This window comes from Sceloporus undulatus, chromosome 2, assembly GCF_019175285.1.
Source record: "Sceloporus undulatus isolate JIND9_A2432 ecotype Alabama chromosome 2, SceUnd_v1.1, whole genome shotgun sequence".
Taxonomy (NCBI): Eukaryota; Metazoa; Chordata; class Lepidosauria; order Squamata; family Phrynosomatidae; genus Sceloporus; species Sceloporus undulatus.
The window spans coordinates 311029135-311048523 of record NC_056523.1 but is presented as its reverse complement, the minus strand read 5'-3'; the positions used below and the strand labels follow the sequence as shown (position 1 = coordinate 311048523).

General features: G+C 40.6%; 1 protein-coding gene across 2 annotated transcripts in view; it reads right to left on the bottom strand.

Annotated features, from left to right (window-relative positions):
* Window positions 1–965: 965 nt before the first annotated feature.
* Window positions 966–19389, bottom strand: part of ADAMTS12 (ADAM metallopeptidase with thrombospondin type 1 motif 12) — a 200668-nt gene continuing 182244 nt past the window's right edge. Inside the window, exons 19-23 of one of the 2 annotated variants that reach the window (XM_042451931.1) lie at window positions 17050–18150; window positions 14714–14866; window positions 10041–10214; window positions 8820–9036; window positions 966–3111 (exon numbers count right to left, since the gene is read on the bottom strand). In XM_042451931.1, the coding sequence (XP_042307865.1) occupies window positions 2993–3111; window positions 8820–9036; window positions 10041–10214; window positions 14714–14866; window positions 17050–18150 (1764 nt within the window). In that variant the 3' untranslated portion in view covers window positions 966–2992. Of the gene's footprint in view, window positions 3112–8819; window positions 9037–10040; window positions 10215–14699; window positions 14867–17049; window positions 18151–19389 lie in introns of those variants that run through there. The other variant, XR_006102164.1, reaches the window with a different exon arrangement.

Here is a 19389-nt window from a genome sequence, read left to right as displayed (position 1 = left end):
GGTTGGCTAGCCAGTCATGAAGCCAGTTTCCTATCACTTGAGGAAGGAGGGGAGCAGGGGAAGGAAGAAGGAATGGGGAACACTTTGAAAATCAAAGCACTTGCTTACAGTCACATACAGTTATTTGAGAGATTAAAAGGTGTTTTTTTTCCCCTGGATGGAGCTGCACTCATTTTTCAGACCAGAGTTATAAAGGCAGAGAGATGTTTGCTGAAAACCAAGCAGATTAAAGTCTAGGAAATAAAATTTACATTCCATTAGCAACACAAAAAAAATATTTCCTTTGAGATCCATGATGTTTCTGTTCTATGTGAGACTACAAAAGGGTTCTCTACCTAACAAAGGGGTTTGTAGTCTCACAAAGGATGGAGGCATCCTGGATCTCAAAGGAAGTACAGAATATACATTTTATTTCCTGTACTTTATAATACCTTGTTTCCCAGTACACACATGACCTGAAAGAGGAGTGGCCTGCCACATACATATCCCTCCATACCATCTTAACTCAGAACAACACCAACAACATCTTGACAAAATGCAGGCCTGTGACTAACATTGTCATTTTTTTTTTCTGTAATACCTTTGCCTGATGAAGAAGCCAGTGGAATTTTGAAAGCTTGCGACATGTATTTTGTGCATGTTGATTGGTCCAATAAAGGTATCACTGTTCTGTGGATTTTGGATGTTATTCTACTTGAATACAGAAATATCACTCTACAGTATGAAGCTGTAACTATAATATTAAATGGTAACCATGAAGTACAATTATGTATGTTTGCACATCATCATCCTAGACTGCTGTGAGCAACTGAGTCTGTCCATTTACTTGGATATGAAAACAGCAGTCCCCTCTCACATGGTGGCCTCCTAAGTGACAATCCAGCGAGTGCTTTTTCATGCACATCAGATCTCAACCATACACTAAAACTTTCTTTCATGCAGAAATCCAATTACAGCTCTTTCCAACATCAAAGAAGCAGATACACTTTTTATTCTCAGAAGTAACTATTAAAAAAAACACCTGTTATTTTACAAATTGAAGCAATTTGGGTGAAACACATCACAACCCATTTGGGGGGAAAAAGGAATACAATGGGCATTGCACAGCAACACCTAGCTAAAGTATAATTTCAGAGCAGACATAAATGCATCCACACAATGTACAGAATGTTTGGATGCCATGCATGTTTTAGCACCATGGTATTTCAGCACCATATTCAGCATCAGAAAAAAAGAAAAGCACTTTCTTCACTTAGAGGTATATGTGTCAGTTTGTTGAAGAATATGATGAGAACTGGCAACTCTCAGTACAAATAACAAATTTCCAATGTCATTTAGCTAATGCAGGGACTCTTGAGACTTTTATCTTACTAACTTCTCTTTGAGACATACCTTTTCACAAGGAAGCATCATCATCATTCATCATCATCTGGCCTTTTCCCCAAAATTGGTATTTAGAGAATTCCGCAATTCACAAGATTTATAAGAAATAAATGGATTCAGAGATAAAAAAGATTATCACAGCAATTTTTAAAAGAATTTTTGGGCCAAAGTAGGTGAGATGATGGTAAATCTGTGCTAGTTCTCCACTGTTAGTGTGGTAGCATTAACCACATTCCAGAACAATTGACCATGTTGGTTAAAGCTGATAGGACCTGGAATCTGATAGAATGTTGAGGTTCCCCACTGCTGGGTTAACCTTGTCTACTGCATCTGCATCTCCCCACTGTAGTCAAAAACTGAATCTTTCTTTCAATTGCTTTTGACAGATGCTTACCAAGAAAGAACCTCTGATCACAGGCCTATTCATTCAGTTTGGCCCCCATTGTACCACAAGGCTTTAATGCAGATAATCTTGTGATAAACGGGGGGGGGGGGGGAATTGGATGACATGCAGGCATCTGTATAATTTAGTAACACACCACATGGTTTGCATGCTCAAGGACTCAGATTCAATCTCCAACTAAGGTGATCTCAGAAACATGGTGATAATAGTCCCTTGCTTGTACTCTTGGATTGTTGCTGATGGGTGATGAATGCAAAGTGAAAAAATGGGATACACTTTGAAATGTATGTTACTTCAGTGTGACTATGCTGAATAGTTTCAGGTAGAATAGGATAGCTGGATAATAGTGAGATTATATTAATGTAAATCATGTTATATTATCATATCAACCATGCAACAGCTCATCAGCTGCTGTCTTTGATCAAACCTCCCCCCCGACATCAATATTATTTCCAAAACGTTAATTCAGGATAATATTTCACAGTATCACAGTCACACAGACCAGAAATTTAAAACATTTGATCCAAATGTTCTAATCCAGATGAGATGGGGAAGTGATGTTCTTTTGATGTGTTGTAATTGCTTTGGATGAAATCTTATAAGAAAAGTGGCATACATAGAAATAGATGGTGCTGGTGGTGGCGATTATAACATCTGTATAGAAAACGAATGGCTTTCATAGAGTATTTACGTCTTCATTTCCATTCAAGAACATATCCACCTTGTCCTGGATGTACATTTCAATATATATGAAGGTATGTATTTGCATAACACACTCCTGTAGTTCTCACCATACCTAGTTCTTGCTTGCATGATCAAGGTGAAGGTGGTTGTGTTGTCTCCATAGCAAGTTATTAGAGTGAACAAAATATGACAAAAGTGATCCATAAAGATAGCACCACAGTCATTTTTTAAAGGAGGAGGAAGGACACACAGAGAACAGACAAATAGATATAATGACAAAAGGAAAATATGTATACTATAGAACATATTTAAAAAGCGAGTCTACTGTTTCAAATGTGGGCTAAGACTAACCTTGGATTTGGAATGGTTTAAAGCCACTTCATTATAGTTTCACAGATCATAGAAGGAGAGACAGTAATGCTCAACAACATTCATGTTTTTTAATTTTGAATTCTGAACTGGCACTCTTAGTTTTCATGGTTTTAGGTTTGGTAGGTTCTGGGGCTCCATTTTGCTAACAGCCTAGGGCCTCTTGCATGTGGAGCAGCACTGCTTCCGAACTGAGGGCATGGAGCATTTGCCGACATCTTTCACTCTCTTGCAGAAATTTGTTGACAGCCTGTCTTTGCTGCAAGGTAGTCCTTAGAGAAACACACACATAATAAAAGTTAATAGTGTTTTGGTGCTGAATGAAGTAGGATAAGACAGTCAAGTATCAGAGAAAAAAGAAATGAAGTGACCTGTTAAGCTTTAATCACTGGACCATTGTCAGGACAAGTTTGTATTCCACACCTTAGCAAAAGTCAAGAGGAAAACATGAAACAGGACAAGAGTGAGCCTGCTCAGCATATTGAGTATCTTTTCTATAGAGACAAAAGGACTCATTTATTTATAGAATCACAGGGTTTAAGCATTGGAAGTTCATCTAATCCAGCCCTAATTCAGAACAGAAATTATGCAACTGACTCAAAGGTGGGAAATCCATTGCTTTCGCAATGCTGGACCCCAGATCCTACTATTCCTAGACACTAAGGATACTGTTGGGGTGATGGGAATTGTTGTTATGTTCAGCAGGTTCCCAACTCCTGAGCTACAGCATCCCAGAAAGATTGCCACCCAGCCTCTGCTTAAATATCTTTACTGAAGGAGAGCCCGCTGCCTTCTGAGGCAGATCATTTTCACTGTTAAAGAGCAGTTACTATTAGGAGGTTTCTCCTAAGATTTAACTGAATGCTACACTCTTGCTACTTCCACTTATTGCTTTCAGTCCTACTTTTTGAAGCAACAGTGGATAAGTGTATCCAATGATCCTTCAGATATATCAGTGTGGTTGGCATGATCCGTCTCCATCGTCACTATACCAAACACACCCCAACATTTGCAGATGACACCAAATTAGGAGGAATAGCTAATACTCCAGAAAGGATCAACATTCAAAATGATCTGAATAGACTAGAAAGCTGAGCCAAAGCTAACAAAATGAAATTCAACACAGAGAAATGTAAGGTACTGCACTTAGGGCGGAAAAATGAAATGCACAGATATAGGATGGGAGACACATTGCTGAATGAAAGTACATGTGAAAGGGATCTAGGAGTCCAAGTAGACGATAAGTTGAACATGAGTCAACAGTGCGATGCGGCAGCTAAAAAGGCCAATGCAATTTTAGGCTGCATCAATAAAAGTATAGTGTCTAGATCAAGAGAAGTATTTGTGCTATTGTATTCTGCTCTGGTCAGGCCCCACCTGGAATATTGTGTCCAGTTCTGGGCACCACAATTCAAAAAGGACATTGAGAAACTGGAGCATGTCCAAAGGAGGGCGACTAAAATGGTGAAAGGTCTGGAAACCTTGCCCTATGAGGAGCGACTCAGAGAGCTAGGGATGTTTAGCCTGGAGAAGAGAAGGTTAAGAGGTGATATGATAGCCCTGTTTAAATATGTGAAAGGATGTCATATTGAGGAGGGAGCAAGCTTGTTTTCTGCTGCTCCAGAGAACAGGACCCGGAACAATGGATGCAAGCTACAGGAAAAGAGATTCCACCTCAACATTAGGAAGAACTTCCTGACAGTAAGGGCTGTTCAACAGTGGAACACACTCCCTCGGAGTGTAGTGGAGTCTCCTTCCTTGGAGGTCTTTAAACAGAGGCTGGATGGCCATCTGTTGGGGATGCTTTGATTTGGATTTCCTGCATGGCAGGGGGTTGAACTGGATGGCCCTTGTGGTCTCTTCCAACTCTATGATTCTATGATTCATACTCTAGTAGGTTCTTGAATATACTCCTACAATGTATTGTATGGGGGCTAGAAGCTTCAATAAGTTCAGAACAATCTGTGGCAGTGAGAACTATAAATGGTATAGTGTCCTGGACTGTGGCCAGCACACACAGACACATGCCAATAAGGAAGGCAATTAACTATGGAGCTGGAAGTAGTCCACAAACCTTGCAGGGAGAAAGAGAGAAAGCAAACCAAAAGCCAAGCTGAGGTCAGGATAACAGAGGTCACAATAGTCAGTCCAGTCCAGGGTCAGATCAGCCAGAAGGTAGCAATAGTCCAGTCCAATCCAAAGTCAAGAATCAAGGCAACAAGGAGCCAGTGCAGACAGCAATCACACCAAAGGATCATGCAGTAAACTCTGGCCCTGAGTTGGTGTCTCTCTGCTCATTAAGTAAGAGAAACTCTTCCCCGTGCCACCTGAGGCTGATTTGCTAATTGCTTCTCAGCAGTTCTCTGGGATCTGTGCCTGCCAGCACTTTCAACCCTGCATTGTCTATAGGAGGGAACCTTCAAGCCTGGTTCCTCCCCAGAGTCACCACTAGGCTGCTGTACCACCAGAGGAATCCCACCAGCACTAGGACCTGGCTGAGCCTCCTCCTCTGGGGCTGGGAGATCAGGGCTGGATTCTGGCAGAGCAGGATTAGCACCTGGTATAGCCTCAATTACCTCTTGCACTGGAGGAGCCCCATCCTCCTCCTCATCCTCTGAGACCTGCTCTTGGCTAGCCATGACATATAGCAACATAGAAATATAGTACCGTTCTTCTGAAAGAGCTATGCTGATTACCTGTTTGCTTCCAAGCCCAATTCAAGATGCTACTGGTTACCTTTGCATGCCTAAATGGCCTGAGACCCAAATATTTACCAGATTTTATCCATGATGTAAAATCATTAGTAAAGGGTCTTCTCCTAACATCTCAGTATGTAACACCAAAGAATTCATAAACAAACTGTAAAATCTCCTTCCCAAGGAGGTGTAGTTGCTAATCAATGCTGGCATTGATTTCAATGCCAACATAAAACATTTGCCTTTTCTTGGTTTTTGTTATGATGATATATTTTTATTGTTTTGATACTGTTTCTATATCACTTTAGTATGGTACCCATAAGGATGAAGAGCAGTTTTAGGTTTAAATAAAGGTTAAGAGAAATAAAAAGAAGAAAGCAAAGTGATAGTACACTTTTAGTTCTTCTTTCCCTTATAAACATTTATTCTGATCAAGTTCTAGCATAGGCAAAAAATATAACTAGCGTGTGATGATGTCCTAAGTTAGACTTATGACCCTGCAACTGTTTTCTTTCCATATTCATGATATTGGAACTATTGCCATTGTTATAAATGCCATGGAAACCCACCTTAAAATCCACCCAACCACACTGAGGGATGAAGGTCTGTAGTGCTAATAAGCAGAGCACCAAAGGATGCCATGTTCAGTCCCCTCCTGCCAGTGCGCTGGGTTGTGACAAGATCCTGAAAGAGTCCATTCTTCTGCTCCTCACACTGCAGCTTATTGGTGGGAGGAGGCTGAACGCACCATCCATGATCCTTGTAGAATTCAATCCCTGAGTAAAACTAGTTGGATTTTAAGGTGAGGTTCAGGTCAAAGCGGAAAAGGAGTGTAGACATAACATCATGTCAACATGTCTGCTGCAGAATCTTGGTCTCCATTTCTATGCAACCTAATATACCAGAATGTGGATAGAAGACTATGCATGTATATGTTCTGCAACTAGCTGACATCCACTCTCAGATGAATATCAATAAATATCCAATTTATATTTGAAATTTCTTACCTAGGGCGCTATGCACAGACAGAATGCTGTTTTTGTTCATGGAATTCATTCTCTGGATGGCAGTGATTACGTTTGCTAGTCTAATCATGTTCACATTGTTCCAGACTCTTACCATCCAGATTCAGGAGTCTCTTTCAATTTATAGTGAAAATTTATATCAATTTTTACAGCTGTCAATATGAACATAATAATTCTGGAGATGTAATTATCTCTTATACTTTGCAATGATGTTAAGACCTATTTGTCATCGCTACTTTATAGTGATTTGCAAGCATTTCAATTTCAAATCTGGTTTAGTCTTGTCTGGAATCTTGTGGGTACACAATGCTAGCAGTTATACGTTTTCTGGGGTTGTGCAGCAGAAGTGAGGAAGGCAGATGAAATCTGTTGGCTTTGAGCATTCTATTTCTTCAGTACCTAATTTCCAGTGTCAGAGCCAGCAACCTTTTTCTTAAACCTCTACAGCCTTCAGCTAAATACCACAGCAAAAAGCATTTTAAATGTTTGTTTTATGATAAAGACCCAAATTCAACTGGTTGGCCTAACTAAAGTAAAGCCAAGAAATCAGCTGTTGAATAATAAGTCAGTCTTTGGCTTGGTACATACGGACCTATTGGGTGCCCTCGTCATGTGCTAGGGGTTGGCCGAGAGTGCTCCACCCACATGTGCCTCAACCCTAGCATGTGATGAGGGTGTAACAATGGTGGCACCCTGTACAGATGGGCGGTGCCATTGTTACATCCAGGACGCCTAGTGTCCACACATCGTGGTGCCATTATGAAATTGCGAGTGCACCATTGGCTCATTGCGGTGTCATAATGGCGCTACAAGAAGAACCCGCTTTTTGCGGGTTCTTTTTGCTCCACAGGGAAGTCCCGCGGTCTGGAGGCTTCCCCGTGGAGCAAAACCAGGCGCCGGGAGACCACCCTTTTTGGGAGCTCTGTACCAGGCCTTTATGTCAGGAATTAGAAAAACCCAGGCCCCCAAACCTGCTTCCATATGGAGAGCACTAGTCACCATTTCATACGCTAAGCGTTAAGAAAAGGTAAACATTTGTAAAACTTTTTGTGCCTTAAAATGCCCTCCAGGGGAGGCATGAGGGCCTTTTCACCCAAGATCACTTTAGGTTTAGGAGAGATCTTTTTTAAGAACAGGAAGAGAACATAAAGTGACTTCTGCATTTTGTATTTTGTATTTTGTACTCAACCTGTAATATGTTTAGAAATGTGGGCTGGAATCCTGTATGGGAGTTACATCTTCATAAGTGGACTTACATATGTGGGAATTAGAACTGGACAGTTTCATAATGTCTATGTCCAGTAGAAGGTTGTTGTTACATTATTATGTAACAGAGCTGTCGAAGTGCCCAATGTGCATCATGCATTCTTACCAGTGTCCCAATAAGCATCTTTGCAATTTATTAACAGGGTTCCTTAGGGCTAAAGCAGATGGGCCAAATGGAGTAATCTGCGGCCACTCCGGACCCATGGTGACTGGATGCTGTGGTCCCAAAGCTGGCCATTGCCATGGTCCAGAATGGGCCACTGACATGAGTGTCTTTTTGCTACTCCTTTTTGGGTTGGCTTTGAGCTGTGTTAGCTGGTCTCAGAACAGCTTCTGGGCACTTTGTGGGTGTGTGTCATTTGAACGCCAGACCCCAAAAGCACATGGAAGGTGCTTTATTTGGCCTATCTCCTTGGGATCATTGTGCCTCTGCTGCTTAGCTAAGTATATGTAAAGTTGAGTAAATGTTGATATAGGATTCCTGCAGTGTACTTTATGACTGCAAATCTGATCTAGGCTGCATCTACACTGCAGAATTAATGCATCTTAACAAGGCATTAACTGGCATGGCTCAATGCTATGGAATTCTGATTTGTAGTTTGTGAGATATTTAGTCTTCTCTGTCAGAGAGCTTAGGTGCCACAACAAACTACAAATCCCAGGGTTCCATAGCATGGAGCCATGGCAGTTACAGAGATGTCAAACTGCATTAATTCTGCAGTGGGGCAGCAGCCATATTGAAATTATCTTTAAAATATGTATTTAATTACTAATTTATGTTCAAATTGTTTAAATACACATGTTAATATGAATGTTTACAAAGTCCCCTTTCCTCAATTCACAGACTGATGCAAATACAGGTAAAACTGACATGGGCAGTAACAAAGGCTGATCTAACCATTCCTAAATTTATGCTTAACCATTGCATTGTGATGTAGACACAAGATATTTATCAGTTTAAAAAGAAATGCCAGAACATTCCCAATGAAGTACCCTGTCTTGCAGGATTCTCTGTATTTCTGAGATGAGGCTCCTCTGCTGTTGAGTGCAATCGATCCGCACTTTCTATGCAGTCTTGCTGGTTGCATTTCTGCACATCTGGAGGCTTAGCCTTGTGCTCACACACACTCTCATCGCTGGCTAGGAATCCTTCCACACTGATGCACTGTACAGCTCTTTGCTGGATGCCTCCTCCACATGAAACAGGACACTGGAAGACAGTATGGATAGCAGTGTACTTATAGTATAATGGAGAGAAAAGGAAGCAGCATGTTTGATCTCACCAAAAAAGCAAGTAGCTCAGCTTCCAAGAGCAGGACAAAGGCAATAAAGGCAAAAATGTCTGTCCTGTTAATTGCCTTTTATTAATCCCTAATCTGTGGTCCTTAGCATGTCACTGGCGGTAGTGCTGCCTAGGCCAAGCTTTTAAAACTTCCTGTTCAAAAGTTCCTGGGAAAACTTATGGATTATTGTATTTCTTTGACACTTTGACACTTTTAAATACAAAAACGCACCAGCATCTCCAAGAGGAGCTGCAAAGTCCTATTCAGTAGTATGTTTGTGGGTTAAAAAGATACTTTTGTAGTCCTCAAGTCCTAGTAACCTTGCTTCCTGGGAGATTCTGGAGGTTTCTGTCCAAAGAAGGAACTTTTCCTAGCTGTACAGTGGGCCCTTGGTATTTACTGGGATTTGGTTCCAGGAGCCCCTGTGGATATCAAAATCAATGGATGCTCAAGTTCTATTAAATACAATGGTTTAGTAAAATGGTGTCCCTTATATAAAATGGCAAAATCAAGGTTTGCCTTTTGGAATTTATATTTTTAAAAATATTTTTAAGCCATGGATAGTGGAATCAGTTGATATAGAATCCATAGTTACAGAAGGTTGACTGTAATATGACCCACCTTGTTTGTCACATTCGACAGAGAAACAATTGCAATACCCATGAACTCTATCTAGTATTGGTGAGGGACATGTATTCTGACATCATCCTCAATTTAGCCATACCTGCTCATGGATTACTGTGCACCTTTGACATTTTTTACATGCAAGAATGCTTCGGCATCCCCAAGAGTAGCTGCTAAGTGCCATTCAAGAGTAGGTTTGTGCCTTGCTTTGAGAAGAAATACTCATAATGCCTTTAGAGGCCACAGTTGTGCCTGTAATTGGTAATTAATTACACAGTCTAATAGCCTGCCTTAGAGGACTGTGTACCTCATTCCAGAGCTCTGCACGCCACTTGAAGCAGGGATCTTTGTTACAGCTCACATTCAGCTGTGGCTTGCGTCCTATAATCTGGCAGTGGAATGGCCTCAGGATTCTGTTGTCACGCACATCAAGGCAATAAGCGTCACGGATCTTGAATCCACCTCCACAGTTTGAGGAGCACTGCAGAAAGAAGATTAAGAAGGTTACAGCTTTAAAGGACTCTTGTTAGAAATATTTGGCCAACACAGCAACAGATAAATTATGGTGCAGGTTGCATCTCCCTCATCAAGAATTCTGAAATTCGAAAAATTCCCAAACCCCAAACATTTTTCATCAGTGGCTGAGACAGTGACCCCTTTGCATTCTGATTACTCAGTGAACACAAACTGTGATTCATAGACATATTAAAAATATTGTATAAAATTGCCTTCAAGCTATATGTACAAGGTATATATGCTCAGAGCTCACAGATAGTGGATGGCCTTTTGAATTTTAAGATATCTAATTATTTATGTATATGCAAACACAAGTATTTTAAAAGAAAAAAAAATCCAAAATCCAAAATAGCACTGGTCCCACACATTTTGGATAAGGGAGACTCAGCCTGTACTGTTGAATCTGAATCATGGAAACTCAGGTACAAAAACCTGCTTGGTCATGGAGATCACTAGTCATCTTGGGAAAATCACAATTTTGTAGACTAGGCTGAGAATTGTCCTTATATAGGAAGGATAAAAGTGGTGTGTGTGTCATGTTCATTCAGTCTACTGAAAAATGTTCCTTCAGTGTAATTTTATTACTTGCAACATGTGCTGAGTTTGACAACCATCCGTTGTGACTGGCCAACTGGCTGGCATCCTTCTTTATTTATAACCCATTCTGTAGTCAGAAAGACTCTCAGAGTGGCTTGCATATCAATAATAAAAAAATAAGAGAGAAGACTGTCCCTGTCCTTCAGTTTATAATAAAAAAAGACAAGACACAAAAGGAAAAGGGGATGTGGAGGGAATAGGAAAGCAAGAAAGCTCAGATACATATTTTTACTGTCTTACTGACTCAAAGGCAAAACTAGCCATTCTAGTGGTACTACATATTGCCAGGATTTCCTGAGGCAGCACAGGGATGTCTGGAAGTGTACTGATAGGATAGACAGAATTGGGAAAGTTACTTTTAAAAAATGAAACTCTTTGAAAATCCCCCAGACTTAATTAATTTTTATTAATTCCCTTCTTTAAACTCATTGCATTAGGCAATGCTTTTCTGTTACCTTTTTGAGGGAGAGCCATGAATATTAATAGAATAATGGCATAACATTTGAAAAAAATCAGCTCAAAATGCCTACAAATGCTCTCAGAAGTAGCTTTTCAAGAAGCAATGGGAAAATATTTCGGTTGCACCAAAAATGCAACATTGCTCCTCTTTTTTTACATTTTTTTTTGAAATGTAGTATTGTTATACCTCAATTGCAAAAAGGAAGGGGTTATTACATACCCACCCACACATACATACATAAATGCTACTTAAAATCTGTCATTTCTAAGCTCTGAGGTAAGACTGCAATTACAAGGAATAGGTTTGCTGTGTTGCTTTCTCACATGCACTGGGTGTATTTCTGGCCAAAATGAGGATTCAAAGGAGACCAGAATCCTTTTGGTGCACTCTGGTAGCATAACTACACACAGGCATTGGAACTGGCAGTTGGAGAGCTGTTGGTGCAATAGCAATGAAGACAGTGAGACAATGGAAAACAGGTTGTTTGGAGCTGACAGATAGTGGTATCCTACATGCACAGGTGTAAGTCAACTTTACTTATTGTATTGCCATTTTCTGGTTGATGCAAGATAGGTATCCCCCCCCCTGCAGTGACCAAAGCTCCCCTCTGGACTTACCACAGATGCACTGAAGCCCTTGAACGACCATGCTGTACCTGATCGAGAGCTGGGAGAAATCAAGCAAGCATCTGGCTATGTTCCTGTACCCAGAAATGAAATTATTATTAAACTTGCTGATACCTCTGAGGACCCCAATGAACCTCAGCAGGTGATATTATCATTACGCATCTGGCAATGTAGCCAGACACTTCTCTGATTTCCCCCCCAGCTCTCCAGAATGACATGGTGGAAGGTGGAATGGCTGCAGTGGCTCTATAGTAAATCTGGGGGTTGATTAATTGCCAGCTGTAGAACAGTTACATATGCAGAACTGTTATACTAATCAGGTTCATACATGATTTTGGTCAGTGTCTACCTTCTCTCCTCGCTGTTTAGTGACCCTGGGAAAAATACAGCTGTACCAACAGCATTCTGGCCAAGATCCAGTTCAGTACTGGCAGAGCAAAAAGCGCCACCTAGACAGCTACACTGGATTGCCCTCCCCATGCATATTCTGGCAGCTATCCATTGCTCTTGCTGTTCAGACAGTTCCCTCAAGTGCCAATCCATCTAGGGGTTCCTTATTCGAGTTCTGCATCTCTGGGTATCTCATTTTCATATTGTGCAAATTATTATAATTATGCATATGATGAATTTGCATTCTGATTATGCAAATTCAATATTTTAATTGTTGTATTTTTTTGACCATTATGTTTCAATCTCAGTACCAGTACCAAGCTAAGAGCTCTTTTTTCTTTCCACCCCCACTAGCTGATGTGAAGACAAGGAGACTTCCAAGCAGCCCCAGAGAATAAATGAATTCCCGGTACTCTCTTGAGACTGTTTGGAAGCGGAATTCCATCCTGTTGCCTGGGCCTAGGCTCAAGTTACAAACACAGTCACCTCACAACACAAGGCTATCTCTGCTTGCCTCCTTTACTTTTCTGCTTTCTGGGCCTGTTGGGGGAAGGAGGGAGGGAATGGAAGAATAAGGTGACAATGGCCCAAAACAGACAGGCAAGATAGAGTGGCTTCTGACACATGCTGCCCTGAGACTGCCCATGGTGGCCCAGGACCTCCAGCAAAAGGAATGCAGAGAAAACACTTCTTACTAGTGGCCTGTTTGGGACTGAGGTGGAGGCTGGCCTCAGAATCATGGTGTCTGGTCGCTGTGGTGCTGCACCGATTAGGGGGAGCACTGAGGTTGGAACGCCTCTGGCTGTTCCAAGCTGGCCATCTGCTTTGCCCGAAAGCTACACCTGTGCAGTAGCAACTGGAGCCTGCAGGGTGGGAAGAGGCCTTTTCCCATGATTTCCTGCTTCATTGCTACTGACACATTGCTACTGACACATTTTAACCTACCCATCAGCCTGCAATGGAGAAGAAATCTAGGATTCACTGCTTCAACTGGCCCAGTCGGCTGGGACATTTTTTTGTCCCTTCAATCTGGGATTTTCCAGGTTTCTTTGGACAAATGGCAACCCTAAACTAAGTCCACCTTAAAAAGTTACCAGACAGTGATGTTTTTCTTGAAATGTTGAAGAGGCATAATGGAAACTCCTGATCTAGACACATGTCTAGGCATATGTCTTTGGTACACAGAGAGGGAGGACCAGGGAAGGAAGAAATTCTGCTGTTGGATAAATGGAGGTAGGGGGTGGGGTGGGGAATCATTTATCCAACAACAGAATTTCTTCCTTCTCTGGTCCTCTCCTCTGTGTACCAGAGGCGCCTCAACAGATGAAGCATTTGTGACAAAGGAGGAGGGGAGACAGCAGACAGAGGAGTTACAGAGAAGGGTCAAAGAGGAAGTGAAGGAGGGGGAAACTCTTCGTGCAAGGAAGTACTAGAACCCAGCCTTGCACATTTTCTAAGAAAGCACATAATGACACAGATACATCCTAGTCATAGTTCTTTCCATATTAGTGTTTTATCAGGGGCTTGGAAATAAGCTGGCCATGGCTTTCTGGGAGATTTGGGGAATTATTGTTCAAAATGTCAGATTCATCAGGAGCATCTGTCTTCTGAGAAAAACCAAAATCTTTCACTGATTTAAAATTATTCTCCCTGGTTAGGCTTGTGTTGTTATCCTCAGATACCCTCTTTAGATAACTGCATAGAAATAGCAATATCTGCAATAGTACAGTACAATAATAAGAGTAATATCTGATAATGAGAAAAAAACAGCAGCAGTTTAGCTAATCAAGAAAATGGTTACTTTCCTGAATATCCCTCTTGTAAGAACAGGGAAGCATAAAGAAAATGATTTTTTTTTTAAAAAAAAAATCCAATATGATAGTGGTTGCTGTTACAGAAAGACATTTGCATCAGAATTAGCTGCATAATTGGGTTTATAATCCCTGACGTACAATGCATTTTGATTCAATCTTCCTTTCTGCTTTCTTCTTTATTGTTATACATGCAAATGAACTTGGCCTGAAAATATTAGGGTAAAGGGTAGTGTTGGTGTAAGGAAAATTAGGATACAGTTACAGATGATCCAAATTTCTTCAGTGACTTGGAGAAATGTATTTAACTAACACAACAATTTGCCCCCCATTTTAAAGGAATTTTGCAGTACTGCATCTGGAGACAAGCTTGGCCAGCATCCTGTGGTGCCTTATGCCAGTGAAAATTCCCCATCTGACATATAGTGACCCTAAAGCAAGCTTATCTTGGGGCTTTCCTGGCAAGATTTGTTCAGAAGATTTTCTATTATTGTCCTCTGAGGCTGAGAGTGTGTGCTTTGCCCAAGGTCACCCAGTGGATTTCCATGGCCAAGAAGGACCATTACCTTGGGGCCATTACCTTGCTCCAGTTGCCAGCTTTCCATTGGGCACATGGGCGGAGGTAGCACCTTCTTGCTGGATCAGGTTTCGTAATATGCTGGCAGTCAGATTCATTCTTGGTGCTGCATTCCACTGCTCTCCAAAAGGCTCCTCCACCACATGAGGTGGAACACTGTAAAATAACAGAGCAATAAAGGACTTTGCTTTGACATTCTTATCTTAATTACATTGCTGGGATGGCCTCTTGAGATGTATATTAAGCATCTCATTTGCAACCCAAGAGCACAGAGAGTAACTGGAAGCAAAAGATAATCATATTCTAGTGTTGGTCTGAAGCATCATATTTAATGTAGGCAGAAATTAGCAGAAAACAATTAACATCCCAACTGAAACATCTGCTGTTTTGTTAGCAATGCACAAAGTCTGCAATCTTTTATGAAAAATTGTGACAATTGCAAAGTAAAAGGTATATGTGAAGGTCGCTTTTCGTCCAAACTCAGCTTTTTGGTGGCTGTTCTTTCCTGCATACTTGACAGCTCAGGGAGATAATGTCAAATATGTGTTATACCTCACCCAGTATTATGTACTCTTTCACATCTGAAAGCTCTTTCATATCAGTTGTGATTATTTTAGTTCACTTCACACTTTTATCCTTTCCAGTGTTGCCTGAAGGCTATAACAAGCATGAAGAGAAAAATAACTTCCTAGAATTGTTTCTTCGGATGGAAATAATTGCATACTGTGGCTAGTATTCCTGTGTAGGAAGTGACTTCTCTGCCTTTGTAGGTGAAAGAACCTGTGGCCCTCCTCATCCTTTTTGATTCCAGCTCCTCTCAGACTCAGTTACCAGGGTCAACAGGATAGGAAATGGAGCTTAACAATGGAGTTTGCTGTGGCAGATCACCATGTGTCTTTTTGTTTAAATGCCACTATATAAAATTTATAACTAGAAGCCTACTGCTTGGTTGGCAACACAAATCAGTATGTGAATAAAGTAGGTCCTTGGTATCTGCTGGGGTTTGTACTGGGACCATGGATACCAAAATCTATGGATGCTCAAGTCCTGTTATACACAGTGGGGTAGCAAAATGATGTCCCTTACATAAAATCACAAAATCAAGGTTTGCTTTTGGATTTATTTTTAAAAAAACATTTTCAATTTGTGGATGGTTGAATCCATAGATTCAGAGTCTGTGGACATGGAAGGCTGACTGTATTGTCTTATGTTTGGGGAGGTGATGTGAGAGGAAACACAGCTCAGTAATATGGCATATATTATGTATATTTTGCATTCAGAAAATTTTAGATGCAGTCTCCACACCTCAGCTGTAAGTATCACCTAGCAGGCAATGGAAAAATTACCTGGACAAGAGACAGGGAATAAGTGTATTCAGTGAACATTTTAGAACAAACTTAACCATTTCATCACAAACCAATATACACAATGAAAACAGAGTTTGTGTACTTTTCTAATTTTTCCAACAACATCTTCTAATTATACTTATTTTAAAGATGCACAAGGAGCCCCAGGGCCGAAATCCTTGAGTCCCTAGGATTCCAGCTCTTGGGTGGAAAAACCCACAATTTTTAAAATGTCAGCTTGGCATATACCCGCAGGAGGCACAGTTTGCCATTTAAAGACAGCCCAGAATGCAAACAGTCTTTTAAAAAGAAAAGGGAAGTGATAATCCTGTCATTTCCTTTTTTAAAAATAGTCTTTTTCTAATTTGAAGTACAACTGAAGGGGTTGTATCTACTATTCAGTTTCCTGAATTTTGTGATTTTATTTGTATAATATATATAGGTTTGATTTGATTTGTTATCACAATATTTATTTACTAGCATAACTAGCTGCTGGGACACTGCTACATCTGTGAACTTGCGTGTCCCATCATCTTCCCACAGCTACATTCCCCTCTAGCATATTAACCTTCTTGTCATAAATCCAGACAAGCATGCAGACTATCTGTAGAAAAGGGAGTTTCAATAGGGGTAATACAAGGCCTAATTTGTAGAAGGCCTAATTACCCCATTGGCATCAGATTCTGACTGATCTGAGCCCTGGCACATACTTGGATAGGAGATTGTCAACGGATCCCAGCTTCAGGCTTTAGTTCAGAGAAAGGAACTGGAAAACCACATCTGAGTATTTCTTGCCTATGAAAGACCTATGAAATTCATAGGGTCATCATAAGTCGACAGGCATCTTGAAGGTACATGCACAAACTAAAAAGTGATTTGTAGATACAGGATACAGAAAAGAGTTGTTTTTTTAAGAAAAAAATAGCAATGCAACTAAAGGTTGCATTCTCCATGATAAAAACAATCGTAATGTAAAAAACCAGCAATACTCACTTCACTCCAATTCCCCACTATCCAATAAGCATCAGTATGAGAGTTCATGGAATCTTTTGGATCCGAGTTGTTCCACAAAATTGTCTTGAAAGCTTTCTCCTGATTTGTTGGAACATGAGAGTCTTGCAGAAATGGGCTCTTCGTGGGCCAGCTGGATGTTCCATCACTAGATTTTGGTGTTGTTTTGTTCTCATCTTTCAATGTATCATCCAACTGTGCTGGTTCTTCTGTAACAGGATTTGTTGTTGGTGGTGTATTTATTTGAACAGGAAGCTTTCGGGGACCTATGGTTGTCAGCAAAACTTCTCCTGTTATTGGAATAACAGGAACCTGGCTAGAAGACTCAGAGTGATAAACTGTGGGTGAGGTTGTTGAGGTCTGGCCAGTAAGAGAAAATCTTCTTGTTGACTGTTCATTCTTGACTTTGTCCTTTGTTCCTCCATCAGTACTATTAGACACTATGTTGGATACTTCAGTTGAATAATTGTACTCTGGGGTCACAACCCAAGACACGGGGTCAGTAATAATGGAGTCCTTATTTATATAACTGGCCTCTGAAGAATTGCAGGGCTTTATGATGGAGATGTTCCCCACATTTATAAAATTTGAAACAGTTGAATTATTTGTCAGTGGTCTCCAAGTGCTATTTTTCAGTGAACTGTTATCACTAAATACATAGGAATAATCTTTGCGAATGCTTGAGCCACTGGAATTACTTTGTATTTTTGTTGTCACTTCCAAGTCTTCCTGTTGCGAAGAATTCGTAGGGCCAAATGACGTGGGTATTAAAGTAACATTTGCAGGCTGAGCTGAGTTTGTGGAAGTGGAAGTGGAGATAGTGGTGGTTGAGATTCTTGGCCTTGGATTTTGGGTCGGCAAATCATTCACAGGGCCTCTTCTGTTATTGGAGCCAATTCTCCTGATTATTTTTCCATTGAGCAGTTTCAAATGAGGTATCAGTGGTCGTCTGGTGGGTGGGCACTGCTGGAGACCACACAGAGCTTTGGAATGAGGTTTCTTTGAAATATCACATGGTTCTCCATTATTTTTGGGACAGGTGATATTACGAGTACGTACTCCTCCACCACAAGTAACTGTACACTGCAAAACAAACAGTCCTTAGATATCATGTCAGTTTCTCCATCTCTAGTCATACCAATCCATTTACAAATCTCAATCTGCTCTAAAGGCTAAATTCAGGAACTCTTGGGTTTTTTATCCTGCAATCTGTGTGGTGAACTATTGGAACTGCAACTGGGAACATCCCTCCTGGAAGGATGGGCTCAAACATTTTTCTGTTTAGAATGAGACCTTTATGGAGCAACAAGTTTTTTGTGGCTCTGGTGTAAAGAACTTTTTTCTAAGGATATTGTTGCTAGCATTCCTCCAGTCCATTTGCCTTGGTCCAGGCCTCGGAGGTGGAGAAGATCTGCTGAACCTGATCCTATTCCCCACCACCACTCCCTTCTCCTTTTGTGTCGTGTCTTTTTAGATTGTAAGCCTGAGGGCAGGGAACCGTCTAACTAAAAGATTGTATGTACAGCGCTGTGTAAATTTACAGCACTTTATAAATAAAGGTTAATAATAATAATAATAATAATAATAATAATAATAATAATAATAATAATATACAGACAGAATTCTCTTGCCCAGAAGCTGCTGTTAAAACAAACCAGTGATGGCTATTGCTGACCAGTGTTGTGTCTCTAGATTATGACTACCATTTAAGCAGTCTTCAGTAGCTGTTTTTAACTCCGTGCCAGCTGCCAATGTGCCTCTGGCATAATGACTTTACTAAAAGAAGAAAGTCAAATGTCTTCCTGCAAACACTGAAAGAAAATGCAAGGGCTTACAAAGTTGTATAGGACAGGAATGAGCTGTCAGTGATGTGTATAGCAGCTGTGTCCCCCTGCCACCCATGTCCTGAACTGTCATGTGAAGGGTCTATATGCACATATACCAGTAGGAACATGGAGCAATTCCACACAAATAAGGACTTTGATTAGATCAGTCCCACCATCCTTTTGGAAGAGTTCTAAGTACAGAGACCATTTGGCAAAAGAGAATTCCTTCACAAGCTCTCTGCCTGTGTAGATAGTTAGAGCATGGCTCCCACATAAAATGAGAAAAGGTTATTCTGTGCAATTCCACAATTCTCTAATAAGTGTATATGTCTCTCTTTGTGTACTTTGACCTTTCCTAAAGCCACTGAATTAAAATCAGAAATTGTATAATTTACAGTTGGCCCTCTGCATCCACAGAGTCTTTATTGATGGGTTCAACCATCCATGGCTTGAACATATTCATATATATATATATATATATATATATATATATATA